This window comes from Stegostoma tigrinum, chromosome 5 (genome assembly GCF_030684315.1).
Source record: "Stegostoma tigrinum isolate sSteTig4 chromosome 5, sSteTig4.hap1, whole genome shotgun sequence".
Classification (NCBI taxonomy): Eukaryota; Metazoa; Chordata; class Chondrichthyes; order Orectolobiformes; family Stegostomatidae; genus Stegostoma; species Stegostoma tigrinum.
In genome coordinates, this window is record NC_081358.1 from 102,066,543 (window position 1) to 102,093,617 (window position 27,075).

At 40.6% G+C, this 27,075-nt stretch overlaps 2 protein-coding genes across 3 annotated transcripts in view; one reads left to right on the forward strand and one right to left on the reverse strand.

Moving 5' to 3' along the window:
• Window positions 1-27,075, forward strand: part of tg (thyroglobulin) — a 333,710-nt gene that overhangs the window by 157,416 nt on the left and 149,219 nt on the right. Inside the window, exons 43-44 of the mRNA XM_059646355.1 lie at window positions 884-1,043; window positions 1,907-2,103. Of these exons, the coding sequence (XP_059502338.1) occupies window positions 884-1,043; window positions 1,907-2,103 (357 nt within the window). The remainder of the gene's footprint in view (window positions 1-883; window positions 1,044-1,906; window positions 2,104-27,075) is intronic.
• LOC125451810 (src-like-adapter) overlaps window positions 4,290-27,075 on the reverse strand; it is a 45,292-nt gene continuing 22,506 nt past the window's right edge. The window contains exons 2-8 of one of the 2 annotated variants that reach the window (XM_048529412.2): window positions 18,861-18,961; window positions 15,766-15,862; window positions 11,623-11,709; window positions 9,449-9,552; window positions 7,506-7,655; window positions 6,059-6,182; window positions 4,290-5,148 (exon numbers count right to left, since the gene is read on the reverse strand). In XM_048529412.2, coding sequence (XP_048385369.2) covers window positions 4,920-5,148; window positions 6,059-6,182; window positions 7,506-7,655; window positions 9,449-9,552; window positions 11,623-11,709; window positions 15,766-15,862; window positions 18,861-18,924 — 855 coding nt within the window. In that variant the 5' untranslated portion in view covers window positions 18,925-18,961 and the 3' untranslated portion in view covers window positions 4,290-4,919. Of the gene's footprint in view, window positions 5,149-6,058; window positions 6,183-7,505; window positions 7,656-9,448; window positions 9,553-11,622; window positions 11,710-15,765; window positions 15,866-18,860; window positions 18,962-27,075 lie in introns of both variants that reach the window. The other variant, XM_048529411.2, reaches the window with a different exon arrangement.

Here is a 27,075-nt window from a genome sequence, read left to right on the forward strand (position 1 = left end):
GTCCATGATTAGTGTAAGAATCCCCAGAGGTCTAATCTTGGCTCTGGCCCATCACTCATCTACATACTACACATGAAGACACCTAGCATGAAGGAGGCTTAACTATCAGCCAGCCTGACTGGGAAAAGCATGTAGAATAAGTATAAAATTGGTTAGATGCAGCTACCTAATAACTTGGATAATGCTGCTAGGGATCCATAACCCTCAGGATAAGGTATGGCTTGGAGGGATGTGACAGGGAGGCGAGTAAGCTTTATGATGGAAAGCTTATTGAATTAAATGACCACATGACAAAATAAGATACTTTCATGGGTCAAAAATCAAACCCTTTATCTGTGTAGAATGCCCTCAAAGAGAAACATGTTGATGAGAAGAACACAGGCCTACAATGCATATTCATATTTCTCAGCTGGGAGGCTGCACAGTGTTAGTTGAGTAAACTTCCAAATTCCTTGGGAGACAGAATGTCTGTATTTGGAAAACTTACAGCTATATTTAATGGATTTACAATTCTAAGGTACCCATATTGTGAGTGTAATTCTTCCATGTGAGCATAGAATCTATGTTAATCTTTCTGCCGCAATGGTTTATAAACAGAGTGCTTCTATTTCCCACTTTGTGAGGCTGTAATTGTCCACATATGAACATGAAGTGGGTAAAAATTGCCTGGAAAGCAGAGAAGACAATGGATTTCTCTGAATTTCAATAAAATAAGGCACACACATGAAAAACACTGGATGTTGAAAACTATGAGCATTTGTGAAACCTCCTTCTTCACGGCTTCTGTAGCAGGCAAATAAGGAAGATGACACCTATTTAATAAATGAGACTATGGCTGTGATATCAAAACTCATTACTAATCCCAAATGTTTTTACATGATAGGTTAGGAACAACGCTGTGCTGGTCTTCTTCCACAATGCTGCAGTAGATTACAAAGGAGAGAGGCAGACAAACATTGATGGATCCTACCTGGCATCTATTGGAAACATCCTGGTTGTGACAGTAAACTATAGGGTTGGAGTGTTTGGATTCCTGAGTGATGGTATGTTCATTGTTCCTTTTTAGGGCCTGGATGAAATGAATAATATTGTCACTGTGGTCCTAAAACTAGAGAAATGTCATCATGCCAAGTTTCTTTACTCCTCTGTTAACTCATTGGCACATGTAATGTCTCATGGTACTAATACTGGAGTACAAGAGTTTTAGAAAATTCACCTAGACTTCCGACAATTTATTATCTTCCAGAAACAAATATTGATGAATATGTATGTATGTATATATTTGTTTGTGCATGCATGTGTGTGTACTCTGTATGAGGGCAACCATATGTTTACTGACTGCTGACAAAGCATCAATGTTTTGGAATATAGAACGTTATTAATATGAAAATGTTCCAAAGGCTGAGAGGTGGCACCAGACTAAGGAAACAAATATTGGGAGAGGTGATGGTAGTTTGAATTGGTTACAAGAGGAGCATTAGAAGATGAGAGAGAGATGGAGAAGTGGAAAGATTAGATATCCAAGGGTGTGGATGGTAATGATGAAAATCAGGAATGCACAAACCCCGGCTTGGAGGAGGCCAGGAACCTTGAAGGAAGGCAGGGCTGGAGGAGTTTACAGAGATAGGGAGAGAGAAGACCATGAAGGGATTTGAAAATGGTGATCAGAATTTAATAATTGAGATCTCAATGAACAGGGTAGATCAGAGATTGAATGAGTGTGGAGTAAATGGATGTGAGTTAGGATTTAGGAGTGGAAATTTGCAAGGACAAAGTGCTATGGAGTGCGAGAGATTGGAGGCTGCTATTTTGATGTGATCTTCCAGCGGAATTGTACAGCAGTATGAGTCAGCAGCTTTGGACGGGAGAAAGGGATTTAGATTAAGAGGTTTCTTTCCCTTTGTAGACATTGATGCAATGACTGGCAACTGGGGCTTGCTGGATCAGATCGCTGCTTTACAATGGCTGCAGAGAAACATTGGCTACTTTGGAGGATCATCGTCTCAAATCACTATCGCCGGAGACCGTGGTGGAGCTGTTATCACCAGCATGAACCTCATTAGGATATCTGGCACCAGGCCTTTCAAAAGAGCCATATTACTGGTAAGAAATAATCATATTGAAGCTATGAGGAAACAGGCAATAATGCATGTGTTAAAATGTGGAACAAGAAATAACTCTTCTGGACTTGATACACATGGCTTCAGTTTAGGAAAGTCTCTATAGCTGGAACAATGGAAAATCTCAAGGCTATGAATTTCCTCAGGATTTCTCCCAGTCTGATTTACAGCTGAATCCCCATTTTTCTCACATACATACAGCATCCACCACATTCCAACAAAGACACAACAGCTAAGTGAGAATAGTGCAACAGTTCTTCCACTTATCTTTTCAGCTGCTGTGAACTTACTACACAACTGTCTAGCTGTGCTACCATTGCCATTTATATTCAAGCATGTTGTTGCGATGCAGCATTTTTGAACATGATAGGTTTTCTTTCAGCTCACTCCAAGGCACCACCTCACCCTTCTTACTAATTGTGGCTATGACACTCTAAGCAAGAACCAGATTTTTTCTGAACAAGTTCCAGTTGTCTAGGGGAGTACATGCTTCCTTCCAGTCTGGATACAATGACTGTGAACTGGTGTGGAGCTCCATTTGCTGAAGCAGGTTCACCCTCACTCTCTGAACAGCATGTCATGTAGGCCAAGGGTGGTTAAAAGGTTAGGAGAGAAAATTGAGAATAAATTAAATGCTAAACCACATATCTCACATTCATTGCTATTTGTTATAAATGGTAAATGACCATTCCAATGGCAGCATTATAAAATAACCCCAATTACCTCACATAACTAAAGAGGAATAAAGATTTAAGAATAGTTAGGGGAAGGATAGTAAAGTTAAATTAATTAATTTTGATATATATAACTCTGTAATTAATTTTGATATATATAATTCTGTAGTCTTGTAGAATGTGCAATTATGGATGATTTGTCTTTAATACAAACTAATACAAGATACTAATGTACCTTGATGAGCAGCGTTGATGTAAACTGTTATTGCAGTATGTATTTATTTATTGAGGTGAATTTGACTATCAATTCCTTTCTCATTGGTAAACAGGAACTCAGTAAAACCAGGGAAATAACCATCACGGCTGGTAGTGTTTACGGGTTAATAAAAATTCTTGCACCCATGTATTAATCATTTTAAAAAAACTATTGTAGCTTTGGATTAAATCCTATGGATGCTACAATAATAAGGAACTGGAAATTGTTTTGGCATTCCGACATTGGCAGCTGGATTTCTGAAGATGCCACTCACCAGATTTGAGTTGGAGGAGTGGTGGTGAGAGTGATATTTCACTACATTGTGAAGGGCAGTGCTGGAATGTGTCTGTGCAGACTTTATGAATCGCATGTTTACATTGAAAGCATGTGTTAAGACTTAAATCTCTGCAAGAGATTATTAGTATTTGAGGTTATTGGTAGGATTGTCCCCGTGGCTGGAATCAGGGCTTCTGTATGCCTTGCTGTCAAATCCAGCTGATATTTGGTAGGCTGCAGGCAATGCCCTCCGTCCAAGTGAAGTTGGAGTAAGAGATGTTCTTTCTCTCATTGCTATTATGCTTAAATTCTGAGCTCCCTCGCTTCTTTCTGGCTGGTTGACAGCTGTTCCCTTTGAAATCACTGCAGAAAACAGCAGTTGTCTAACCTCAGTGACGTGATGGGTTTCTATATGATGTTGATTTAGCTTCCAATGCAGATGTAACTACTTGTAAATTGCTTCTTGTTTACAGGTAGAGACCAACAGAAGTGAGTTTCTGAGAGTGATGCGAATATGAGTAAAAGACCTTTTCCTCAAAGAAAGTATAAAGCTTGTCATAATTTGCTCCCATTTTTTGTTAGAGTGAAGAACTTTCATGAATAGGCTTGTCCCTAGTCTTCAACTGTTCCAATCCACGATTAGAAACATCCCAGAGTGATTAGGGGAATTGCTGGTAATGCCACTGTGCCAGTTGGTTTCAAATCCTATAATGACAGTTAATGGAATTTAAATCTAATGAATAACATTTGGCATTGAAAGCTCATCTCAGTAATATTGAAAATGAATCTTGCATCAATTACCATATTACATTGGTTCACTTCTCACCAGAGAAGGACATCTGCCGTCCTTATGTGGTCTAGCCTAGAGATCGCTGAAGATGTGCAGAAATATGGTTGATTTTGAAGTGTCCATTGAAATGCCTGAGCATTCAGTTCAAGGGTACAGAAATGGGCAACAAATGGTGGTGTGCACAAATCATCAAAGAAAGTTTTATTTTATAAGAAACTGCTTTGGAAATAATATGGGTGTTTGACCCAGTTTTAGAACAGATTGCAATTTTCTGACCTTGCAGTGGATGAGAAAGGGCTCTGCACTCTGTCAGACAATGCGAAAGGCTTTAACTGCTGAATGAATAATATAAATACACAAGTTAAAAAAATGCAAGACACAAAATTTCAGCACAGATTAGTCACTTCACTTCCACCCTTTGAGTAGAGATCCCTTGCCAAACACAAATGCAAAATGAAACAAAAGCATGCCATTTGTGTGATTTAAATATATATACAAAGCAATAATCTCAGGCTGGTATGATGAGGGGTGAAGTACATATAGACTGATATCACTTATGATCAAGAATACATTGACTCAAACAGAAGGGTACCAGATTCCGGTAAATAAAACTGCTCAAAAAAATCTGACAATGTTATACAGATTTTGCAAAAAGACAGCAAGCCATCAGTGAATAGACATGGAGAACAGCTTTCTCCACTGATTGCCAGTTCCAATTTGCAATGAACAGTGAGGCTCATTAACATGATAGTTATTAACTTGCTAAAGTACAAGTATGCCGCTAGCTGCTGTAGGGCACACCGTCATTCAAAGTCATCCTCATATGAATCTCTCAGTGTTGTCGTGAGGAGGCAGCTGTGCCTGTTTGGAGCACTGGATCTGATGGTTGGGAACCATTTCTTCTTGCTGCTGTCACTGATTGAATCATCATCGATCTGTGACAAAGTCATATAAGATGCGATGCTGTTCCGCAGCCCATAACTAACGAAGGCTTCATCTCGAGACGTTGAATTGGCGCTCAACAGTTCAGCCCTAGGGACAGAACCATAAGAAAAATGAATCAGGAACCAATAGATCATTCGCTATTTCTTGTCTATAATTTGTTCTGTAACCCATATATTACTCAGGCATATTATTTAGAAACAGCTAGTGTCAAATACACCAAGGAGCTTTACAGGAGTAATTATCAAACACTATTTGACACTGACACACTGAAAGGGGATATCTTTCTTCTGAAGATTTAATGCATTTCTTCAGAAGGTTTGAAGCTATTGAAAGAAACACACTTCTGGTTATGTTTCAGGTTGCTAAGGTATGATGACAGCAGTCATTGCCATTAAAAGGGAAGAGGAATAAACTAAATGTCACAAGATGACTGTAGGCAATGCTACTGATGAAGGAGAAGAGAGAGGAAGCTGCACAAGCAATTGAACTAGCCCACCCTCAATTATGGTTCTTTCTTTCTGCTGGAAGTCGGAAGTTACATAGGAGCCATATAGATGGATTACACAGGGGAAACTGTACCTGATTGAATTAAATGTGGAGAAGTGTGAGACAATCCACTTGACAATTCGGAATATTTTCTTAATGATGAGGGACTAGGAAATGTGGAGGAGCAATCAATATAGAGAATGTGTCTATGTCAAAGTTAAAGCACAGGTTCAAAAAAAATTGAAAAAGACTGATGAAATGTGGACTGAGGATGTTTTCTTCAGTGAATTTGCAGTCAAATGAAAGACGAAATTTGGGTGCTTGGAATTGTACGTGAAGGAGAATATATGTAACAAGATATCAGTAATAGGTTTGATTTCGGGCAACTCTTTTTGAAAATGGGACAAATGCAGTTAATGTAGCGATCATTGCTAGAATAGTATTTGGCTGAATGATTATCTGAGATTCTATTTCTGCAGAAGAAATTTTATCTTAAATTATGTTCGGTTACCTTTTCACGTTTTTCCAGTTGAATTGCTTGTGACGTAAGATGACAGGCTGTTCAGAAGAGGTTTCAGTGCCAAGCTCAGCCAGGCAAGGATGGGTCAGCAAACAGCACAGGCCATCTGCGATCTCTGAAACAAGAAAGATTTGCTACATTAGCTCTGAACTGTCTGTCATAGCGCTTGATGCAAACTTAGAATATGCTAAAGAACAATCAGACAATAAGAATTCATACCAGGATTCATGTTTCAAGCCCAAAATAAGTTGGCTTCAAAATGTCCTTATTCTCTAAACATAGACACAATAAAGCCTGAAGCATTGGTTTCTGCCCCTGACTCTCCCAGGGCAAATATGAGATGATCTCACCTTTAGAGGGCACTGTGTTTACATAGTGAGAACTTACTGAGGAACCGCAGAGCTAACAAATTACAAGTAAACTGCTACCTTGGATATAGAAGTTTCTTTTTAGTTTTTGACCAATTGTCCCTCTATATAATGAACCCAAAATCACTTTATAAGCAAGCAGTGCCACGGTGTTCAGATTCCACCTTTAAGCTTACTGGTATTCCTGATTCATTGTGTTCAGATTGGTAGGCAGAAGGAAGGCTGAACCCAAAGGAATTCTCAGTCTAGGTAAGCTCTTTGCTTGCCTCCACCTCATAAACTCATAGAGTGACAGCCATATACACCATGGAACAGACCCTTCAGTCCAACATGTCCACGCCGACCATTCATTCCAATCGAACTTAGCCCCATTTGCCAGCATTTGGCCCATATCGCTTTAAACCCTTTCTATCGGGTACCTGCCTTTTAAATGTTGCAATTGTACCAGCCTCCCCCACTTTCTCTGGCAACTTGTTCCATACACCCACCTCCCTCTCCATGACAATGTTAGCCCCCCTCAGGTCCTTTTCTCAGTCTTTCCCCTCTCATTTTAAACCAATGCCCTCTAGTTTTGGGCTCCCCCAACTTAGGAAAAATACCTTGGCTATTCACCCTATCCATCCCCTCATAATATTACAACCTCTCTAAGGCCATCCTCTGATATCACAGAAGATGTCAGGGAAGAGGGATGTTTTAGCTTTGTGCAAGCTTACAGTCAGCAATCTCTTGGTGTGAATGAATCCGACTTCTCATTTCACTGATCCACACCCTGTGCCGTGAATAGCAGGCAATGTTCACAGAGTTTTTGAGCACACAATTTCAAAGAAAACAAGTGTAATTCCTGAATGTTTCTATTTAGTCTTGGGGATTTTGTACAAAAGCTATCAAAAAACATGAAAATAGAAAAGATAAGTATAAAGATAAAAGATAAATAAATATTTTAGCCCAAATTTAGAAGCTGGTCCAGGGTAATTTTGGGCTAACACATCTCTACCTTACAATGAAGCCAATTTCAAAGTTGCACCTCAAGCCATTTGGGCAGATGTAACCAAAGTCATTGTGATACTAACCGCAATAGTGGTTTACCAGATCTTCTAAACACTGGAAGGTGAGACGGTCTTGGATATAATACCATTTATTAGGCAAACGGAAAATCCGATAGTGCTTCACTAGTTTCTGAGGTACATCGCTGTAGTACCTGACAGATAGGCAATATGTACCTGCAAAACATGAGCACAAACGCCAAATCATTTGCAAGGCATATATCTTGGTTTAAGTTATGTTAAATGTATACTCATATTGCTACTTGTAAATATACTTATGATATTTAAGTTTCAAGACATTCACATATGCATAGACAGTAAAATTTTCGGTTCCTTCTTAGCTGGTATGTGTACTCATAACAAGGGAAAAGAGGAAACCATTATTGGCAAGAGTTGCTGACAGATGGTTCTTTGTTTGTGGAAAGTTTGAATGTTTTTTTCTCTTCTTCTCTTCCAGAGGCTAAGTTAAGAAGTGAATAGTATTTTGTCAAGTAACCATTCATTGCATGTAAGCCTGAATATTGAGACCCTTAATTGCTGCAGGGTCTATCTCATGACCACTTCCCTGTAGAAGGGTAAGGGCAGCAGGTACATGGGAACACCACCTTCTACAAACTCTCGTTCAAACCATTTGCCATCCTGGTTTGGAAAATATTTTGCCATTCCTTTAGGGTCGCAAGGTCAAAATCCTGGAATTATCTTCCTAATGGATTGTATAGAATAGAATCCTTATAGTGTAAAAGCGGGCTATTCAGCCTACCGAGTCCACACCAATCCTCCAAACAACATTCCATCCAGAGCCAACCCCATAACCATTGACCTTGCACTTCCCATGGCTAATTCACCTAGCCAGCACATTCTTGGACACTATGGGCAATTTAGCTTGGCCAATCCAACTCACCTGCACGTCTTTGGACTGTGAGAGGAAACTCTGGGAAAATGTGCAAACTCTACAAAAACAGTTACCCGGGATTGGAATCAAACACAGGTCCTTGGAGCTATGAGGCAGCAATGCTGACCACTGAGCCCCATGCCATCCTGAGGTGTAAGTGACTGACATAAAATAAACTGCAGCTGCTCAAGAATGCAGTTCACCACCATCTTCTCAAGGACAACCAGGGATGGGCAATAAATCCTGGCCCAGCCAAATCCCATGAATGAATAAAAACACTATTATTTGTGTTGTAGCATTGTTGGTAATGCTAGGAGAAGGATTAACAAATGCAATCTAGAAAAGGGAGGACTACATGCTGCGTTGCTTAATAAATAGTCATTTCTTAATGACAATACCAAACAGTGGTTTATATTTAAATGCAGGAATCAGATATAGAAAAAAAAACTGTAGTATGATCTATATTATCAAAATAAGTCTGCAACAGTACAGATATGCAATGATTGGAACCAGGTAGACTAGGAGATCCTTGATTAGTTGTTAATCTGGGCCAATTAGGTGGCTCAGGCTGACCAATATAAACAGGGGATTTAGAATCTCTTCAGTTTAGGGGACTGATGCTGAGCTGGCTGGCACAGCTGTGCAGTGCACATGTAAATAAAAGGTGACTTGGTGACGGGATACCAGCCTCTGAGCAGTTAGTTCAAGATGTCATCCTTGGGTAGCTGTACAATTTTCAAAGGTTAGCTCTATATCCAACAGAGAGGGAGTGTAGTGGCATCTCAGTTTAACATCCCATCCAAAAGTCAGCACATCCAACAGTGCAGCATTGCATTAGTACTGGAGTGTCAGGTTTGATTTTTGTGCTCAAATCCAGCAGTTTGGACTGTTTTGTAAAAAGAATTTTAAAAGGCACAAGACAGTAAATATTATATTGTGGAGTCCAACTGAGTGAATTAACTGTTGAAAAGCCTTAATATAAAATGGGACCTGGTTGGTGAAATGGCTGAGTTCTGCTCTTTAAATATTTAATAATTCAATATACACATTATTTGTAGTGTAACACATACGAACCTACCCTTTTGGCTTTCACTTTGCCTTATCAAGAAGGAGCCTAGCCTATTGCCCGAAAGCTGTAATAACTCTTCAGCCTTCTGTCTCCCGATTCCTTCAAACAGCCAACTGCACAAAGAGCATGCATCACAGATCATTTATTAGACAAGTAAGACAAGGAAGGACTGTATCTTACCAAAACATAAATCGTGATAATGGATGAATTACCTCAGTTACATTACTTTGTAAAATATTCTAACTATTGATTAGAAAGAACTTGCATTGATCAGGGCACCAGAATGCATCTTCAAGGTATCTTTGGAATGCAATCACTGTCTTTATGAAAGGAAATGCAGCAGCAACTGTTCATGAATGTACAGAAACGGACAAAGCTATAGAAGGGTTGAAGGAGAAATGTTGACCAAGAAACCTTTCTAATCTTCAAATTAAACTGTACAATCTATTCCACCCATCTCAAACGCCAGGAAGGGCTTAGTTTAATCAATCTTTTGAAAGGCAGAATTTCTAAGATGCAACACATCGTGAGATTAGTTTTAGATTCTATTTGTTGGCAGAATTTGGGAATATACAGCTCATCTGTTTTTATTTTTCATTAACTTCAGCAATGTGAATGACCAGTAAGACCTAGAGATTCAAAAAAGCAATTCCCTGGAAGCAGATGAGGAAAGTTTGAAAGTGTGTAACAGAAAAGTTGGGTTTGTAAGTATGGGCATAGAGTAGAAGAACAAAGTTATAATGAATTTATAGAAAACGTTGGAAGCCTAGTTTGCTGGGGCCTGGAATTTTTGGTTGGGGACGAGTCTCAGATGGGAGCAGTACAGTTTTCTTGATGAGGGAGGGGAATCCTGTTGTGAGGAGTTCCTCAATGCAGAGGCTCCTAGGAAAGATACCTAGATCCAGGTGCTAAGAGTAAAGCCTCTTGACTACCTGAATCCACCAAGCTCACACCTTAAGGAAGCTGCTAGGATTCATGATACTTAGGAAACCTGGTCAATGACAGAAATAAAATGGGTTCATAGCCTCACTACCGTGCTTTAAGTTCCACTCTGCATCCTTGGATTGGGTTGATCAACAAGCCTACTTCTGATTTACTGTCCCCTTCTAATATTGTCTTGAATTGTGAAAAAAGTTGGCTGTAGATTTTTTAAGCTATTTCCAAAGGTGTCACAGCCTTGTAAAGGATGTGAAGGTGATTTACTGGAATTATGTTGGAGATAAAAGATTGAGCTCCTATGTGGAGAAATTTTCGAAACTAGGATTGTTCTCAGCAGGGCAGAACAGGTTAGTGGGAGATTTGATAGACATATTCAAGATCATATGGTTAAAATATTAAAGTAGAGAACTGTTTCCCATCTTTAGCATATTCCACAAAATGATTGCTAATAGCCAAGTTTTTTTATAAATTGCCAAAATATATTGGCACATGGTCCCACTGTGCTATCAGTGTTTGATATTTCAATTATAGACACACAGATCTAGATAAGAGAGTTGGCAGAATATATGAATTGTAGCTACATCCCAGCCAGGCTTGAATAATGCATCCCAACCATGTGTCCACATTTAATACGGCATCTGCTAAGGGATACTACTCAAGAGAGGAAACCTTGATTTTTTTTCTTCTTGCATAACTCCAGGGATGCTGAACCCAGTTTTAGCATCCTGATCGTGAACAGTTTTTTCGTCATCAACCATGAAATCTGGCTGCATCTTGTGTAAAAGTAGTTTTAAACCATTAAAGTGGCACCAGATAATGAGGGGTGCTTCTTTCAAAACATCCTACCTTCATGCCTGATTGTAGATCTGAGTGACCTTTCTGGCCTTATTGTTCCCAGCCTTAGTCACCTCCTCCATGCTGACTGAACCCACTCTCCCGCAAGTGCTCTATTCTCATCCAATTTGTGCTTTTGATATCCTCAATTTTCATTGCTTTACCATTGCCATCAATGCCTTTAGCTCCCTGTGCCCAAAATTTTGAAAATACCTCACTAAGCTTGTCTGTTTATCTCACCAACTTTATATCCTTCTTCAAGCAACTTTTGAAATCCTATCTCTTTGACCAAGCTCGCTACTCTTCCATCCCTTTATGTCTTGATATCAAATTCTGTTGTATAAAGCCTGGGATGCTTTACTACATTATGTCATCAAAACAACAAGATGAACTATATCTACTTAACTTACCCATGGTAAACTCTGGCAGCACAGGCACGTGGGATGTAGTTCTCAGATCCAGTGCTGAAAGACCTCACTCGCCACCAATCACCTTCCCTGGAAAGATAAAGAGAGTAACATCAGTAAAGCATTCTTTTTATTTATTCACAGGATGAGGGCATTGTTGGCTATGCCAGAATTTTTGCCCATTCCTAATTGCCCAGAGGGCAGTTTCAAGTTATCTGGAGTTACATGTCAACCAAATTGGATATGGATGGGCAGATTTCCTTCCCTAACAGATATTAGTGAATCAGATGGGTTTCTCCCTTGACAATTTGCAATGGTTTCATGATCATTACCTAATTGGAGTCAAATTCCACCTTCTGCCATGTCAGGATTCAAACTTGGGTCCCCAGAACATTACCTGGGTCTCTGGATTAACAGTGCAGCGATAATACCACTAAGCTATCACCTCCCTGGTACTACAAGTAGAGGAAAAGCAGTTGTCAAGTTATTCAATTTTACTGTGTCAATCTTGGCTGAGCAGTAACACTGTCACCCCGAGTCAAAATGCCCTGAGTTCCAAATCCCACTGTGGTGGCTTAAGGATATAGTTTGGGCTGAAAAGTACCATGCTGAGGGATCACCATACTACTGCTAGTGCCATCCCTGGAGGAGATGCAAACACAAAGGAAGCAATGGGGAGAAAAATACTGCCAAGCTTATAGCAAAGGGTTTGGGTATCAAACCCACAAGCAGCCTTGCGATATCCTGGGAATTTTTTTAACAAAATTAAGGCCAAGCCAGGGTATAAAAGCCTAAAAAATTTGGTTTTAAATTTAAACTTGCCTTGTTGATGAAATAAGACCCTATGTTTATGTAATTACAGAGATTTTGAACAAGGGCCTGTCAGTCTACTAAACGCTCTCTCTGCTTTTCATGTTGCTGAAGATAGCAGGGAAATTCTCCCCTTCCAAAATTTATCTCTCAGCCAATAAAAACAGGGTATCTCACATATTTTTGCTACTGCCTGTCAGATTCTATTTTATTTCAAACTATCAGTGCGCTTGTTTTGTTGGCAAAGTATTTTATTCATTATGATATTTCAGTATATAGTTGTTGTAGAAGTTCAAATTATAGCCCATTTTTATGTAGAAAGTAACGGAACTCCAGATTTAGGTTATGAGGCGAATCAAAGGGTTCAGAGTTTTCAATCTTGAGGCTTTTTCAATGAACATGGTAGTCTGGAATTTCCTGGAAACTTTCTGTTTAGCTGCAGCAGAAGAATAGAATTGCATGGTGTTTTTCTTGATGACATTTGAATGCAACTGACTTAGCCCATAAAAAGACTTCTTCAACTGTTTGCATCTTTTGAAGATATGTGCCCTCTGACCCCTTGGACTTGACTTCTCTATAACCTTACTGAAGTGATTGCTAATAGGAGATGATTGCTAAGTTGTTTTAAAATACAAGCCTTTACCTTTTCATTGTGTCATGGACATATACAGCATGGAAACAGACCCTTCAGTTCAACCATTCCATGCCGACCATATTCCCAAACTAAATCAGTCCCATCTGCCTGCGCTTGGCCCATGTCCCGCCAAACATTTCCTATTCATGTGCTTATCTAAATGTCTTCAAACAATGTAACACCACCTGCGTCCACCACTTCCTCCAGAAGTTCATTTCACATATGAACCACTCTGTGTAAAACTGTTACACTTGATGTCCTATTTAACTCTTCCTCCTCTCACCTTAAAAACATGCCCTCCGGTCTTGAAATCCTCCACCCTAGGGAAAAAATACCTGCCATTTACCCTATCCATACCCGTCATGCTTTTAAAAAACTCTGTAAGGTCATCCCTCAATCTCCTATGGTCCCAACGAGGAAGATCCCAGCCTGCCCAGCCTCTCCCATGATCAAACCTTCCATTCCTGGCTACATCCTCGTCTTCTCCTGTTCATAGTGAGGATGATATTTGCAACAGAGTACAACCTGTGACAAGAGCCTGAACATGGAGACTTTTAACATGGGGAAGCTGTTGTGCTGAATCCACTACATGGTGGTGACCTAAAGACTCTTCCACTCTTGCACTGCCATAGACGTATCAGGGAGATTTGCAGGTTTTTGACAACACCATGAACACATCTTACATGGGCATAAATAAAAGCCAAAAGAATTGCAGATGCTGTAAATCAGAAACAAAACAAAAGTTAATGTTTCAGGTCCGTAACCCAGAGGGTTCTAAGGAAGGGTCACCGCGTCCGAAACATTAACTATGATTTTCTCTTCATAGATGCTGCCAGACCTGCTGAGCTTTTCCAGCTATTTCTGTTTTGTTTCTTCCATGGGCATCCAGTCCCAAATGGGACTTGGAAGCAGAGCTCCCGGTTAGAGGTAGGAGCACTACCTACTGCGCTGTAGATCGACTCACTATCCACAACAGCATTCTTCTGACAACAAAATTAATTGAAAGCAACAGGAAAGAGACTAAGCAGAAAATCCTTTATGATTATTTTTCACAATCTATGTATTGCCAAAAGTAACGCGTTTATTTTAATAGTTATTTGACTTCTCTGTATGGCCAAGGCAGATTATTCAAATCTCTGCTGTATTCTTGCATTTCATTCATTTACTAAAACCTTTTAAACAGAAATAATGTACTAAAAAGGATGGTAAATAACATATAAAGACACACATATTCTTTGTCTGAAATAAGGTAGGATTGATGGGACTCCTGCCTTTTTGGGCAAAGTGCCAAAAAATATTTTTTTCACCAAGCGCAGCCATCACCTTTTTGAGCCTGCACCAAAAGTATCTGCATTGAAGCTACAATGATTAGAAAACCAACTATTCAGTGTCCTTACAGGATTAATAGTAGGAATGATGATTAGCATTGTTTTCTTTTTCAGCCAGGCATGTCTACAAATCCACTAGGTTTATATAAAATACACCACATCAAAACTTGTGAGAAATCTCGCATCAGAGATACCAGTAAGTGCAGATGCTGGAGAATCCGAGATAACAAAGTGTGGAGCTGGATGAACACAGCAGGCCAAGCAGCATCTTAGGAGCACAAAAGCTGATGTTTCAGGCCTAGACCCTTCATCAGAAAAGAGGGATGGGGAGAGGGTTCTGAAATAAATAGGGAGAGTGGGGGAGGCAGATCGAAGATGAATAGAGGAGAAGATAGGTGGAGAGGAGACAGACAAGGTGCGAACGGTTCGCACTAAACAACTGCACCTCCCAGTCATGAACCATTTCAACTCCCCCTCGCATTTCTTAGATGACATGTCCATCCTGGGCCCCCTGCTGTGCCACAACGATGCCACCCAAAGGGTGCAGGAACAGCAACTCATATTCTGCTTGGGAACCCTGCAGCCCAATAGTGTTAATGTGGATTTCACCAGCTTCAAAATCTCCCCTCCCCCTACTGCATCCCAAAACCAGCCCAGGTCATCCCCACCTCCCTAACCTGTTCTTCCTCTCACCTATCCCCTCCTCCCACCTCAAGCCGCACCTCCATTTCCTACCTACTAACCTTATCCCGCTCCCTTGAACTGTCTGTCCTCCCTGGACTGACCTATCCCCTCCCTACCTTCCCACCTACACTCACCTCTACAGGCTCCATCCCCACTCCTTTAACTTGTCTGTCTCCTCTCCACCTATCTTTTCCTCTATCCATCTTCAATCCGCCTTTCCCTCTCTCCCTATTTATTTCAGAACACTCTCCCCATCTCCCCCTCCCCCTTCTCTGATGAAGGGTCTAGGCCTGAAATGTCAGTTTTTGTGCTCCTAAGATGCTGCTTGGCCTGCTGTGTTCATCCAGCTCCACACTTTGTTATCTCATGAGAAATCAGTTTGATTTGCCTGGTTTCTTCTGAGTTGGAAAAAGAGGTGGAGTACTGACCTCTGTTTCTACTGAGGATGAGGAGGAGAAAAATTGAGCTATTTTTAAACCTGATTAATACCCAGTAAATTCTTAAAACAGCACTGATGAAGAGTCATCAGGACGTTTACATTAGCACAGAAACACTGAGTGTTATCATTATACATGGTTTTTGTTCACCCCTGAGCCACTGTGGTCAGATAAGTTGCAATCACTCACTCACTGAGGATATTCGCATGAGGGTACAATGCCACACCCTTGTTGTTAATAGGATTGTACTTACTCTGCTATAATGCGCAGCTTCTCCCCTATCCTGAAGATTGGTTGGCTTATTGTTGCTGGGGGGTAGTCGTAGATCATAACAAGCGTATCATTGTTGTCTGCTGCAAAAGAGAGTAGTTTTAGTGAAACCAGTGATGAACTAATAGCTCAAAAATCTTAAAAAGGAAGAATGTGCCTCATATAACCTCAAGATGTCCCAAAATACTTTTAAACCAACTGTTTTTTTGGGAATAATTTAAAAATTAGGTAATGTTCATACAGCAAGGATCCATGAGTGAGGGAGAGAGAGCGAGGTGGAGAGCGAAAGAGGGGTTGAGAGAGATGGAGTGAGAAAGAGAGTGTGAAGCAGAAAGAGAAAAAAAAATTGTGTCACAGTTTTCATAACCAAAGCATTTTGCAGCTCAGAGATAACAGAGTGTGGAGCTGGATGGACACAGCGGGCCAAGCAGCATCAGAGGATTAAGAAAGCTGACGTTTCGGGCCTAGACCCTTCTTCAGAAATGGGGGAGGGGAAGGAGGTTCTGAAATTAATAGGGAGAGAGGGGGAGGCAGATAGAAGATGGATAGAGGAGAAAATAGGTGGAGAGGAGACAGACAGGTCAAAGAGGTGGGGGTGGATCCAGTCAAGCTGAGTGTAGGTGGGGACGTAGGGAGGGGATAGGTCAGTCCAGGGAGGATGGACAGGTCAAGGGGGCAGAATGAGGCTAGTAGGTAGGAGATGGGGTTGGGACTTGAGGTAGGGGGAGGGGATAAGTGGGAGGAAGGACAGGTTAGGGAGGCGGGGACAAGCTGGGCTGGTTTTGGGATGCGGTGGGGGGAGGGGCGATTTTGAACCTTGTCCACATTAACACCATTGGGCTACAGGTTTCCCAAACAGAATATGAATTGCTGTTCCTGCAACCTTCGGGTGGCATCGTTGTGGCTCTGCAGAAGGCCCAAGATGGACATGTCGTCTGAGGAATGGGAGGGGGAGTTGAAATGGTTCGTGACTGGGAGGTGCAGTTGTTTAGTGCGAACCGAGAGTAGGTGTTCCGAAATGCGGTCCCCAAGCTTCCACTTGGCTTCCCCAATGTAGAGGAGGCCATAATGGGAACAGTTTATCACATTATCAGATGTGCATGTGAACATCTGTTTGACGTGGAAAGTCTTCTTGGGGCCTGGGATGGGGGTGAGGGAGGAGGTGTAGGGGCAGCTGTAACACTTCCTGCAGTTGCAGGAAAAAGTGCCTGGTGTGGTGGGGCTGGAGGGGAGTGTGGAGTGGACAAGGGAGTCGCGGAGAGAGTGGTCCCTCTGGGGATTTTGCAGCTTTTGCACTTTGCAGCTCATCAAGTTCACGCAGTCACTGTTACAAAATAGCTGAACAACATGGGTACTTGGATTTTCCACTCCCCTGGTTAGAAATTCAGAGGCTGGCGTATGTATGACACCAACACAATTGAAGCAAAAGCAGAAGTCCCACTATATTTTCAAATTTCCAAGGGGACATACTGGCATATTGCTAGTGTCACTGGACTAGTAGGCACTAACAATGTCAGGGCATAATGGGGGAGCAAGCAAAATGGTTGGGGGTCCTGTAGTTTGAGCAGTCATGGAGGAGGTAGGAAACAAGGTGGAGAATAAGCTGGCAGAGGGCGTAAAACCTTGGAGAGGGCACTGAACCCATGGGCCTGTTAACAAGGAAACTCAACCCAACTATGCCCAGCTACCTCTAAACCATGCAGAGAAAGCTGCTGGCCTGATGACTTGCATTGGGCCTATCCTATCAACATTTAAATCCTTTCTAGGAGGGGAGGTGAGTCTCAGGGAGAGGGAAGGGGCAGTGTTCAGGAGGGGACGGTATTAGTGCAGAGGCCTGGTATGATGACAATGGATTAGATCAAAGGCAGTATCAGCTTTGGCTCAGTTAATACAGCTTTGCATTTAGCCCCTAGAGTTCATGTAGTCAAATCCAGCCCTGCTGACATGTCTGTAAACAAAAATTCTCAAGAAAAATTCCCAAAGCAGCCACTTAGAAAAATTTCCAGTGAATTTCCCCCTCTCCCCACCCCAACCAATCTGTCCCTGCCTTCTGATGTTGTGGCACAACCTTCCGAGACAAAATATTCAACATCACCTCTTTCTTAAAAGGATGACACTTAATTTGAAAATAGTGCCTTATAGTTTTTGGGGAATTCCAGAAGATTCCTGCAGGTCATCATTGCCCAACAACAGCAGCACTCAAAATGCAGTTGAAGGCCAGTATGGCTGTATCTATGCTTCCCACACGACCCTTCCCTGTGTCTCTGAGTTTTCATCCACAACTTACCTGGCCTTGAAATATTCCAAGAGCTTAGATTCAGCTCTGTTGTTTCTCTTTCCTTTGCTATTCAAGGAGAGAAAGTGAAGAACATTTCTAGGCGCAGGACGATCTTAATGTCTAAAATCTAACTAAAATGTTTGTCCTACCAGACTGAATTTGGAGACTGCCATTGGTTTCTGCACTGCTCACGTTAGGGAGGAGATACAAGTCACTCAGAGTAACCATCCCTCAAAATTACCCAAATGCCTCAGCTGGAAGGGGAGTTCTGAGGACATTAGCTGTTTGGTTTCTTCATAATCATGTGACTTTGCTGGAACCACAGCACAGTTCACACATACTAGTAAATAAGCAAGTCTGGGGGACTGCATTCTTCATAGGGAATACAAATTATCAATATTTTTTTAAAAAATTAATTTTTGGTGCAAGTTTGTTTTAATCGCACAAAAACTGCTTTGAATGGCAGATTTGAAGTGAAGAATTCACCATGCAGAAAACTCTAAATGCCAGCAATTTTTTAATGTCACTCTCTGGTGAAGTATTCTTGCAAATTGCTAATGACAAAGTGTGGCGCAGGATTTTGTCCCGAATGAATATCTATTGAATTACGAAAATGCCTCAGCCTCCAAAAATAACAACCGATATGTTTATGGAGACTTTAACATAACAAAAAGTCCTACAGTTCTTCGCAGAAGCATTGTAAAACAAAACGGCACCATATAAGATGTATCCAAGTATGTATTCATTGATTTGCTTCGTCTGTGATCATCATTCAGCTATGTCATTGAGGTCTATCATACCTGTAAGAGATTTCTCAATATCTGATTCCTTCTCAGCAGCTGCAGACTTAAGGGTGTTCCCCATGTTTTGATTCTCAGTCCTTATGTATAAACACTGTGAGCTGAAAGAAAAAGATATTCTGGAGAGTCAGACTGCACTGAAAATGTTAATTTTGTTTCTATCTCCACAGATGTTGTCAGAACCTGCTGAGGTTCTCCAGCATTATCAGTGTCTGTTCCCAACATCTGCAGTATCTTGCTTTAATTTGCAAAGTTATTCCTGGTTTCCTATGTGAATCTCTCAAACAATATCTGAAACAAATAGATTTTCAGGTCACATTTTTAACCACATGCATCATTCAAAAAAATATTTTGGGTGCATTGGTGTCTGAGACCAACACAACTGAAGCAAAAACAGAAGTCCCAATATATTTTCAAATTTCCAATGAGCAAGGAGACTTGCTGGCATTTGGCTAATGTCACTAGACTAGTCATACAGAAACTCAGGCTCATGGTCTGGAGCACATAAGAAAACGAATAAATAGCTAACCTGATGGTAATCGCTCAACTACTGGGAATTGTTGTAAATCTCCATCTGATTCACTCATGCCCTTTAGGGAAAGAAATCTACCATCTTTAATTGGTCTGGCCTGTATGTGACAGGCTAGAAATGTGGTTGACTCATAACTGCTCTCTAGGAAATAAACGTTGGCTTAGCGAGTGACACACATGACACATCAGTGAATGGATAATTTTTTTTAAAAAATCCCCAGCTCTCTGGGATCTTCTGTGAACATTACAGTAAGAATCAGAGACTTTGGACAGTTCCATGGGATTTTCCTGAATAGTTACTTAGACTCTTAGTTTTCTGTCTATCACTTGCTAGATAATTACAGAACTGGATCTCCCCCTACCCCCGCCAACATTTGCAATTATCCTTTCGATTTGCGGACTTGACACAACTATCTACCTGGTCGCTAATTATCCCTTACCAACCCCTCCATCTGACTAACCCTAAATCTGACCCGATCAGACTAGTGCTGCCCTGACCTGACTAACTCTCCAACTCAATGAGAACTGCACACTGTCCCCTTTACCATCTGCCACCCTTCCCACCTCCCACTTCATCCATCTGACATTCTACCTAGTTGTCCCTTCACCCACCTGCCAGCCTAACCACTTATCTCACCCAACAGACCACTCACTTATTCATCCACTAACCTTTCTGCTGACATTCAGTCTGACATCATAGACTTACATAACGGCAGCTAGAACTATAAATAAAATGAGGGCATCCTAGGTGGTGAAAATCCTGGGAACTAGAGGTCCTCAGTCCACTTTTCTTCCCTTACATGCCATCTTTACCACATTACTCCTATACTGAATGCTAAATTTAAAAAAAAATTAAAAATGTACAACTGTTATGTTCAAAGCATTGCAAAACTGTCAACTGACCTTTAGAACTGACAACTGTCCTGATGCAAGCAGGATTTTAGGGGAAATTTTCTTTTTCTGTAAGCTGATCAGGTCCTTTTTGAAATGAGTTCTGATAATTGCAAGCTACTTGAGCTCTAGCATGTGCTCATGACATTGAAGATAATTTGAAATTATTAATATGCCAATCTTGACTGTCACATCTGAAGCTAATAGCTTCAGGTTCCACTGTAATGACGAGAGCTCAAATTCAAGATTGACAGTTCAGTACAATACTGAAGGAACGCCTCACAATCAGAGGTGTCATCCTACAGATGAACTTTTAGACTGATTTTTTTTTCCCAGTTATTGTGAAGAATCACTTGAAGAAGAGCAAGGGAGTTTCTGATGGCCAATGTCTGTCCCTCAACCAACATTACTGAAATAAATAATTTGTCAATCACTTCATTGCTGTTACCTTCCTGTGAGCAAATTAGATACTACATTTTCTATGTTACAGTGACAGCGCATACAAATGCTATCTTATCTCAGGCCATAAAAAGAATGTATTGATGCAAATCCTTTCAACCCCTTTCCATTAATTAAGGTAGGACATAGAAATGTTGCACTGGCACAGTAAAACATTCTCTTTCAATATCATAAAATTGGAGTACATTGTAGAGAAATCTTAACTGGATAATTAAAAGGATTATCCATTCAGAGCTTGTGGCTAAAGATTGTTGCAAATGCTTCAGCCTTGTGTGTACATTGAAGTTTTCACTCCCTCCTGGGGTTTTTTGTGGAGCTTCTTCCTCCTGTTAGTTGTTTATTGACCACCATCATTCATGGCCAGATATGGCAGGGCTGCAGAACTTTGATGTGATCCACTGGTTGTGCGATTGCTTAGCCACGTCTAATGCATGCTGTTTACCCTGCTTGGCATGCAAGTAGTCTTGGTTCTCAAGGTAATGAATATAAATTTAACCGATTTATTGGAGTTCTATAAAGCAGTAACCTCTACTGTCAGCATGAGGAATCCAATGCTGTGCTTGAATTACTTGAGGCAATTCATACAATGCCATATAAAAGGTAATTGTGAAAAGTAGAAAAGTATGTGTGTGTAGAAGGGGGAGGAGGGTAGCATGAATAGCTTGGTTGGCTGGCCAGAAACAGAGCTTCAAAAATGAGTCTTATCCTGATTGGCAGGATGTGATGAGCAGAAGTATGTGCTGAAGCCATAACATTTTACAATTTATATCAATGACTGCAGTGAGGGGCAGTAATGAGTGCAGTTAATGTGAGGGAAATTTTCCCTAAGTGATCTTACCTGTGAATTTTGTTTGAAGTGGGAGTTAAGTGCAGAGGAAGAAAAGAGGTGTTTTAAGTGATTTTTATCGTGACAAGTGCCTAGCAGAAGAAATGAGTTGGAGAAGTTAAAAAGTGACATCATGTGAGTGCAGGGAACGACCTGATTGGTGAGTAGGACTGGTGAATATTTCTAGTCATTAAACTCTTCAGTTTGTGTTTAGATTTCAAGCATTGTATCCTTCATCTTTAAAATAGTTCCTTAAGTGTGAGATTGATTTTGATTTTTATAAGTGCAATAAAGTGTAACAAAGAGGAAAATCAGACTAACTAATTAATAGTCCCAACTAATTAAAAGACTGTCATAAAATAAATAAAGCCCAAGAGTTTAAATACATGGTTCAAAAGTTGGTGTGGGAGAAATAGGTTTCAGTTCATATGGCACTTACATCTTTTCTGGGGTTGAATGAATTTGTTCTCATCAGATAGTTTACACTTGAACCCTGCTGAGACCTTTGGCCCAGTGAATGGAGTAACTGAGATTGTAAAGAGGGATTTAAACTAAATACATGGATAGCGAGGTGAGGAGATATGTTGATTTACAAAACAAAAAGACAGCAGTGACAGCTTTGGAGGGGGGCGTTTTAGGTAATAATAGTAGGACAAGAAGGGACAGGACGTACAAACATTTAAAAAATTGGCTTAAAACGGGTAAAAAGGCAAAATTATGGCTCTTTACTTACATGCCTATAGAATTCTGAACAATACATATGAATTATTGGCTCAAACAATTGTTGGGGCTATCAACTTATAGCATAGCTACAAGGAGATCAAAGCTGGGAAGTAAATATTCAGAGGTATATGAATATTCAAAAGGACAAACCTGAAAGGAAGTGTGGTGAGGTGCTTTGTTAGTACAAGATGGAGTAAATATGATGGCAGAAAATGATACTGGATTGGAAGATGTAGAATCCGTATGGATGAAGTTAAGAAAGAATAACTGAAGAAGACACAAATAGGAGTATTCTATAGGCCCCCTAACAGTAGCAATATGGTAAAACTGGAAAAAAAAGAAGATAATGATGATGTGTAAAACAGATAATATATTAAACATAGTAACTTTAATCTTCATTAAGATTGGGAAAATAAAAATGGCAGAGGTAGGTATGCGTATGAATTTGTGCGGTGTATTAAGAAATTTCCTAGATAAATATGCTGTGAATCCAACCAGGATTGGGCTAGTTTGAATTTGGTAAAGTGTAATGAAGCAGGCTTAATGAATGATGTCAAAGCAAAGTATCTCTGAGGAAACAGTGACCACAAAATAGCATTCAGTTTGACAGAGAGAAACCTAAGTAAGAAGTAACATAATAAATGGTAATTACAAAGGAATAAAGGCAGAGCTGGGGTGGACTGGGAAAGGGATTTAGGAGAAAAGACAGTTGAGGAACAACACCAGATGTGCAAGAAAATAGTTTGTAACAGCCACCAAAGACATATCTCATTGCGGGAGAAGGATTTTAGGTTGGGCATAAGCAGCTATGCTAACTAGAGTCATTAGGATAGCATCAAATTGAGTGAATATACATATATTGTGGCAAAAGAAAATTGCAGTAAGTCAGAGAATTGAGACTGTTTTTAAAAGCCACAAAAGGCGCCCAAATATAAAGACAGACAAAATAAACTTTGTGTGCAAACTAGCAAGTAATATAAAAACAGACAGTAAGAACTTCTTTAAATATATAAAATGGAATAGCAAAGACAAAGTGAATATACACCCCCCAAAATATGAGGCTGGGGAAACATAGGTGGGGAGCCAAAATGGCAGAACAGTTGAAGAAATACCTTAGATCAACAGTAGAAGTTCAAAAACTCCTAAATAATCAAGAGCAAAGAAAAAAAGAAAAAATCAATATATTGCCCACACTAGAAATAAAGCACCAATGGAAACTAATGGGACTAAAGGCTGAAACCTACCCTACGATATAAAACTGCCAATGTACACCCCTTATTCAAAAATGAAGCGAGACAAAAACAGATAACTGTAGGCCAGTTAGCTTAACGTCTGTTAATGTGTAAAATATTAGAGTCTATTCTCGAGGATGTTAACAGTAGATCATCTCGAATTACATAATATAATCAAGCAGAACCTCCATAAGAACATAATAAGAACATAAGAACTAGGAGCAAGAGTAGGCCATTCGGCCCCTCGAGCCTTCCCCACCATTTAATAATATCATGGCTGATCTTTATGAGACTCAGCTCCACTTACCCACCTACTCACCATAACCCTTAATTCCTTTACTTTTCAAAAATGTATCTAGCTTTGCCTTAAAAATATTCAGCGAAGTAGCTTCAACTGCTTCACTGGACAGGGAATTCCACAGATTCACAACCCTTTGGGTGAAAAGTTCCTCCTGACCTCAGTCCCACATCTGCTTCCCTTTATTTTGAGGCTATCCCCCCTAGTCCTAGTTTTGCCTGCCAGTGGAAACAACCTCCCTGCCTCCACCTTATCTATTCCCTTCATAATCTTCTATGTTTCTATAAGATCTCCCTTCATTCTTCTGAATTCCAATGAGTAAAAATCCCAGCCTACTCAGTGTCTCCTGATAATCCAACTCTCTCAACTCTGGAATCAACCGAGCAAATCTCCTCTGCACCCCCTCCAGTGCTAGTATATTCCTTTTCAAGTAAGGAGACCAAAACTGCACTCAGTACTGTAGGTGTGGCCTCACCAGGACCCTAAACAGCTGCAGCATAGCATCCCTGTTTTTAAACTCCATCCCTCTCGCAATGACATACAAAATTCCACTTGCCTTTTTAATTACCTGCGGCACCTTCAATCCTACTTTTAGTGATTCATGCACAAGGGCACCCAAGTACCTCTGCACAGCAGTGTGCTGCAATTTTTTTATCATTTAAAACATAGTCCATTTTGCTATTCTTCCTACCAAAATGGATGACCTCACACTTATCAACATTGTACTCCATCTGCCAGACCTTTGCCCACTCACTTAGACAATCTATATCCCTCTGCAGACTTGCAGTGTTTTCTGCACACTTTGCTTTACTGCTCATCTTCAAATTTTGACATACCACACTTAGTCCCCAAGTTTCCATGTAACAAGTGGATTTGAAAAGTAAGCAGGAATATGAAATTTACACAAGTAAATGGGTTGGTTACATGAATGGGCCAACATTTGGCAGATGGAGTTCAATGAGAATGTTACTAAAATTATCCATGTTGATCAGCAGAATAAGAACATAACTTATTATCTAAATGTAGGGAAACCACAAAATGCTTCAGTGCAGAGGGATCTGGGTGTCCTCATGCATGAAATGCAGAAAGGCAGGATGTAGGTACCACAGGTAGTAAGGAAGGAAAATAGAATTTTGGTGTTCTTTTCTGAAGGTATGCAGTATACAAGTAGGAAAGTGTTGGTGTAACAGTACAGGACACTGGCGAGACCACATCTGGAGTACTGCGCTGAGTTTTGGTCCCTTCACTTGAGAAGGATTTGGATAGTTCAGAGGAGGTTCACTAAATTGATTCCAGAGATGAGGAATTTTCCTTATTAAGAGAAATTAAACAGTTTAGGCTTACACTCCCTGGAGTTTAGAGGACTGAGAGGAGATCTAATCGAGATAGCGAAAGCAACAAATTCTGGTGATTACACTGGGTCACACAGCAACTATGGATGCTGCGTGATCTACTGTGATCTGCAGCATTTGTTGTTTTCAGTGCAGATTCCAGCATCTGCATCAATTTGCTCCTACTGTAATTAATGTGTGTAGGCTGCAATAGGGCTCTGACAAAGTGGACATAGAACAGAAGTTTCCCCTTGCAGGGCAATCTAGAATGAGAGGCTAAGCATTAGCAGATTTGGAACAGAGACAAGAAGGAATTACCTCTCTCAAAAGGTTGTGAATTTGTGGAATTCACTACCCAGGATATGGTAGGTGCCAGGATGCTGAATAAATTTAAGAAGGAGATAGACAATTTTTTTTAATTAATAAGTGGGGAGAGGGTTATGGGGAAAATTGAGTTGAGGCTGAGGTAAAATCAGATTGCAGCATGATGTAGGAAAATGTGAAATTGTTCACTCTGTCAGGAAGAACAAAAAAGGCAGAGTATCACCTAAGCTGCGGTCTATAGAGTTCAGAGGTGTGGGCAGTTCTACATGTTCTAATGTATAAAATGTCACAAACGTTGATATGCAGGTACAGCCAATAATTAACATGGCTAATTAAATGCTATCCATTATGACAACAGGAATTGAATATCGAAGTAAGAAAGCCAAAGTCCTGCTACACAGGGCATCGTTGAAGCCACATCTCAAGTGTTGTCTGAAATTTTGATTTCCTATTTAAGGAATAATATAACTGTGCAGAGGGATGTTCTAGGTAACAAAGGGACATTGATAGGATGCAGCACTGGGCTGAGAAATGGGAGATGGAGTTTAATCCTGAAAAGTGTGAGGTGATTTATTTTGGAAGGACAAACTTGAAAGCAGAATACAGGGTTAATGGAAAGATTCTTGGCAGTGTGGAGAAGCAGAGGGATCTTGGGGTTCTTGTCCACAGTTCCCTGAAAGCTGCCACCCAGGTGGATAGAGTTGTTAAGAAGGCATATGGTGTGTTAGCTTTCATTCACAGAGGGATCGAGTTGAAGAGTCATGAAGTTATGCTCTAGCTATACAAAAGCATAGTTCGGCCACATCTGGGGTATTGTGTCCGGTCTTAGTCACCTCATTACGGGAAAGATGTGGAAGCGTTGGAAAAGGTGCAGAGGAGATCTACCAGGATGTTGCCTGGAATGGAGGGAAGGTCTTACAAGGAAAGGCTGAAAGAGCTAGAGCTTTTCTCTACAGAATGACAAAGGATGAGAGGTGACTTGATAGAGATGTACAAAATGATCAGAGGTATAGATAGAGTGGACAGCCAGAGACTTTTTTCCTAGGGTGGAGGTAGCTATTATGAGGAAGCATAGTTTTAAAGTGAGTGGAGTTCGATATAGGGGAGGCATCAGAGGTAGGTTCTTTACTTAGAGAGTGGCCAGGGCATGGAATGCATTACTGGAGAGGGTAGTGGAGTCGGCCTCAGTAGGGGCATTTAAGCGGCTATCAGATAGGCATATGGATGATAGTATAAGGTAGGAGTGGAGGTTAGATAGACTTTAGGTTTGGGGTAAAGTTTTGGCACAACATCGTGGGCCGAAGGGCCTGTACTGTGCTGTACTGTTCTATGTTCTATATGTTCACATTCCTGGATGAATGCAGCTCCAACAACATACAAGAAATTGCACACATTCCAGGAGCAAATAGCCCACTGGATCGGCACACTATCTGTCACCTCAAATATTCACTCTCTCTACCATCAACACAATATGACAGTTACACTTTTTTTCTTTTATTCATTCATGGGCTGAGGGCGTTTCTGGCTAGGCCAGCATTTATTATCCATCCCTAATTGGCCAGAGGGCAATTATGAGTCAACCATTTTGCTGTGGGTCTAG